Here is a 4082-nt window from a genome sequence, read left to right on the forward strand (position 1 = left end):
TTTTTTCTGCTGCTGCTCCTGACTCCTCCAGAAGCATTGGCCACTCTTCATCACAGAGGAGGAGGGAGGCTGACACCTCTGTTGATGCTGGTGTACAATGTTGGTCAACCGAAAAGAAAGGTACTTACTAAAACTGACATTGCCAGCCAGACTCAGGTGGAGACCATCACGGGCAAACATTGCCCGTCGAGCCTGACTGCCGTTGTCTAAGAAAATCACACCCTGGTGAGAACATAAGTTTGACAAAAGATCATTCAACTCAATGCGCTTCCCGTCAAGGGAGTCAAACCTACGTAAAACACTAGAAATAACAACAGAAGCTGACGGGAAACGAGACTTGGTAATAGAAATCAAAGAACTGAAATCATCAATAGTCCGACTCAGTGGACGGTGCATGTGGAGGTTGTTTGTCCCCACATGCACGTACACAACGTCGGGCTCAACAAAAGGGTAAAACAAAATATCACGGGACAAATCATAGACAGAAGCTCCAGGGTGTGCATTAACAGAAAACAAAAAACCAGGAGGGAATGAAACATGGCTGCCAACATGTTTGCACATAGAGTCGCTGAAGGCTAGGATGATCTGAAACCAAGGATATAAAGAGCATGTTAACTTAGTATATACATGTATGTACATGCATAATGTATGTATGTATGTCAGCACTATGGTGTATTATTAATATTTTGTTACTTGAAGATTTCAGTTCCTTGCCTCATGAGAGACACTTTCTTACAACCTTGAGACAATATTTTTGGATGTTGAACTTTAATGACGATGTTGAAAACTCACGCTGAACCTCTGTTGTCAAATAAATTTGTTTTGACTACAGTCACGTGATTAAACTTGGCGGGAAATTTGCAACCTACAACATATGCAATGTGTAGGACTTTGACACAAAACCTGTCTTCTACAGTACATTCATGCCCTTGATAGAATTAACTTACGTTTTAAAATCATCACCCATCACTTAGAACTCTTATAGTGCCACGAAAATTCAACTATGTCTTCAGAAATCAGCTAAAAATCGAGTCAACGAAATAAAGGACCTACTAAACGCTTGACTGAAATAACCGATCGTGAACCATGACAGCAAAAAATATCGCTGAAAATATGACCTCAGTAAACATTACAATTGCAAACCTATCCAAACCTCAAACCAACTTGACATTCATATCAGATATAAGCTGATAGTTCGACGCTCACAGTTCACACTTCGTTTTGTACAAATTCAATGACGCAATGCATTTGCCCCCAAATTGAAATCCGACTGAAAATTTGACGAATACAAGTGCCGCCATTTTGAAAAATATACACTCTACAAAGATTAGGCCAAAAGATATAAAAGATCTCACTGAAATCCCTCAAAAACTATGAGTATCGGGAGCCTATGACATTGACGTGCTGTACTTACCGCCATCTTGGTCCAAGAGGGGGTTTCCCGGGCAGCACATGCGACTGAAACGCGGGGTGAAATTTCATCCGGGCGGCCCGAGAAAGCATCGTCCATAGCAACGGCGTTGCTATGGACGGCGGAGTGATACGCACTGCAAAGAAAACTCGTTCGAAATGCGTTCGATCATAGTAGTGGCGTGCCGGCTGTCTTATTACAGGTATGCAAAAACTAACAATGATGAGATTTGATACATTTTGAAGGTCTTAGGCACATAAAATTGAATGTGTGGGTCATTACGCACCACTTAGGTGCAATGTGACCTCAGGTAACCTGCAATGGAACACATGTTCCATGGATGGAACCGGCCATTCTTTAGATAGAACATGGAACGGGTACAGCACTTTTGGCCCTTTTTTTGCTGAAAATAGCCATTAAAGTCCCCCAAATGAGTCATTTGGAAGTGGTGTATGCCAAATACATGACTGCTATTCTGTAGATACACGTTCAAGGTACCCTTATACCGAATGTCATATCATTTGGTTGTAATACCAGGGCTCAGGATCCAAAAATCCCTATTTTGTCGAAAAATGCCCCAAAAAACCTTCATAAAAATTTTTCGAAGGCATGTTTCAAAAAAATGAAAAAAACGTCTGGGGGTATTGGCCCACTCTACCTCCATGCCAAATTTCAGGTCATTTGGCTGAATGATGGCGGAGTTGAATCCCTTTGACTGTTTGGCAGGAGAAGGAGAAGGAGGAGAAACATGAGGGAACACAATACATTTCATCCATACCTTGGTATGGACTGAAATATTTTAAACTGAGTAAGACTTGTACCTACCCTGTCCAGTAACTCCACCCTGAGCTGTCCCCTGCAGTCTTTAGAGATCCTGTGTTTGTTCTCCATCAGTGTGTCATTCCTCACAATCTCACTCAGACAGGAAACAAGATCAGCTCTGAAATCACACAGGCAGGCTCACATGAATGCACATAAGACTCAGGCTTCTTCTTTCTAGCTCAGGCCACATTAATGTACAGGTACATAAATTCAGGTTTCTTCTTTCTAACTTGTGCCACACAAACTTACTAACACGTAGCCTTGCTTCTTCTAGTATAGTTGACATTAAAAATGAATTCATCCTTTTATTGTTTTTGTCAATCGGTCAAAACAGCCCATGTGAAGTCTTTATGAATAAAACTGCAGCGTACTTGTTCTTGATGTTGCGGCAGTACTTCACCACATCTGACTTGCAGGCCTCCTTGAACTTGAAGCTGAATCGGTAGTCCTTCAGCTGGATCTGGATAAGTGTGGTGGAGAGATTAGAATGTCCCTTATTACATTATTACAGAATATGTATGCATGAATACAGATCATTGAAAATAAATGGACTACCAAGGAGGTTGTCACTATTTACTGGTCAAGAAAAATCTAAATTGTTCAAGTTTTAATTATTGTCTGTCCAAATAATTATCTAAAACCCCATCTTTGACAACATACTCACCAGCTGCATGTGCATGATGCCAGCTGCACATTTCTTGTTCATCTCGTGTTCGTTCTTATTTTCAATCAGGCACTGCAGCAAGGCCCCATCATCCTCCTCTTTGTCAACAATGTCCTAGAGACATCCAAGGATGGGATATGAATATCTTTTCATGTACAATATCATACTGTTTCTCTTATCTTTCACAGCACATTTCACAACACATCTGCATATCAACTGGCAACTTTAATGCCATTTATATCTGACACAAAGCATGTCTCCATCACGTGCATGCATGCAGTACTATCATGTATACCCTTTTTCCATGAGGCACTATGTCTCTCTATTTCTTTGTTTACATCACTTCTATTTTCAAAACCACCAAAGATCAGACTTTTTTCTGGCTTACTTTCTTATGCCCATACCTTACCTTACCAGGGTTCAGAACCTTGATGGTTATGTCAAGATTCAAACTTTGGAATTTTGACGTGATCCAAAAGTAAAAGAGTTACCAACCACTAGACTACAGCAATCTCCAGACAGTTAGACAGGAAGTCTTAGATGCCCAATTCACTCACCTTACAGTACCTCTTTATCATAGGGGCACAAGACATCATGAAGATTCTATCCAGATCCAGATCCTAAGAAACAGACAGTAATATCAATGGTAATTAATGGTGATCCTTTGGGCATTTTGACATACACAATGGGCAAAGAGCTACACATGTACATGCAAACAACAACCTATCCATCTGCCTTACTGACCTGAGATGACATCTGGGTGAAGTTGCCCACTCGTTCTCTGCAGGGTTTGCTCAGGTTCTTGAAGTTGTCCTGGAGGCAGTGCATTTCCTGTAGCAGCAAAATAACAACCGGGCATTCAAGAATCAATGAATGGTCCAACAATGCTGATTTTCGTCCTTGTCAACAGTCCTAGAGGTCACAGCTAATGTACTGAGTAGGAATGATATTACAAATAGTATTTCATTTTTGGATTTTTGTTTGTTTCAGAGTTTCAGAGGTTTTTGTCCTTGGTTTGTTTTAAATTACATCATTCCTACCCTCATACATATGAGAATCCTGTTAGTATATACAATCTACAGTGTAAAGTGTTTGAGTGGGGGTAAAGCTGGGAAACTGAGAGAGAAACTACATGGTTAAGCAGGCTAGAGTCCAAGTTGATGAGCTGAAAACACCTTCACCATG

At 40.7% G+C, this 4082-nt stretch overlaps 1 protein-coding gene across 1 annotated transcript in view; it reads right to left on the reverse strand.

Annotated features, from left to right (window-relative positions):
* The window catches only part of LOC109473324 (Golgi apparatus protein 1-like), a 61561-nt gene that overhangs the window by 7503 nt on the left and 49976 nt on the right, over positions 1-4082 (reverse strand). The window contains exons 37-41 of the mRNA XM_019773194.1: positions 3642-3796; positions 3455-3517; positions 2898-3011; positions 2605-2693; positions 2237-2351 (exon numbers count right to left, since the gene is read on the reverse strand). Coding sequence (XP_019628753.1) covers positions 2237-2351; positions 2605-2693; positions 2898-3011; positions 3455-3517; positions 3642-3796 — 536 coding nt within the window. The remainder of the gene's footprint in view (positions 1-2236; positions 2352-2604; positions 2694-2897; positions 3012-3454; positions 3518-3641; positions 3797-4082) is intronic.

This window comes from Branchiostoma belcheri, unplaced genomic scaffold, assembly GCF_001625305.1.
Source record: "Branchiostoma belcheri isolate BF01 breed outbred unplaced genomic scaffold, Haploidv18h27 scaffold3, whole genome shotgun sequence".
Lineage (NCBI taxonomy): Eukaryota > Metazoa > Chordata > Leptocardii > Amphioxiformes > Branchiostomatidae > Branchiostoma > Branchiostoma belcheri.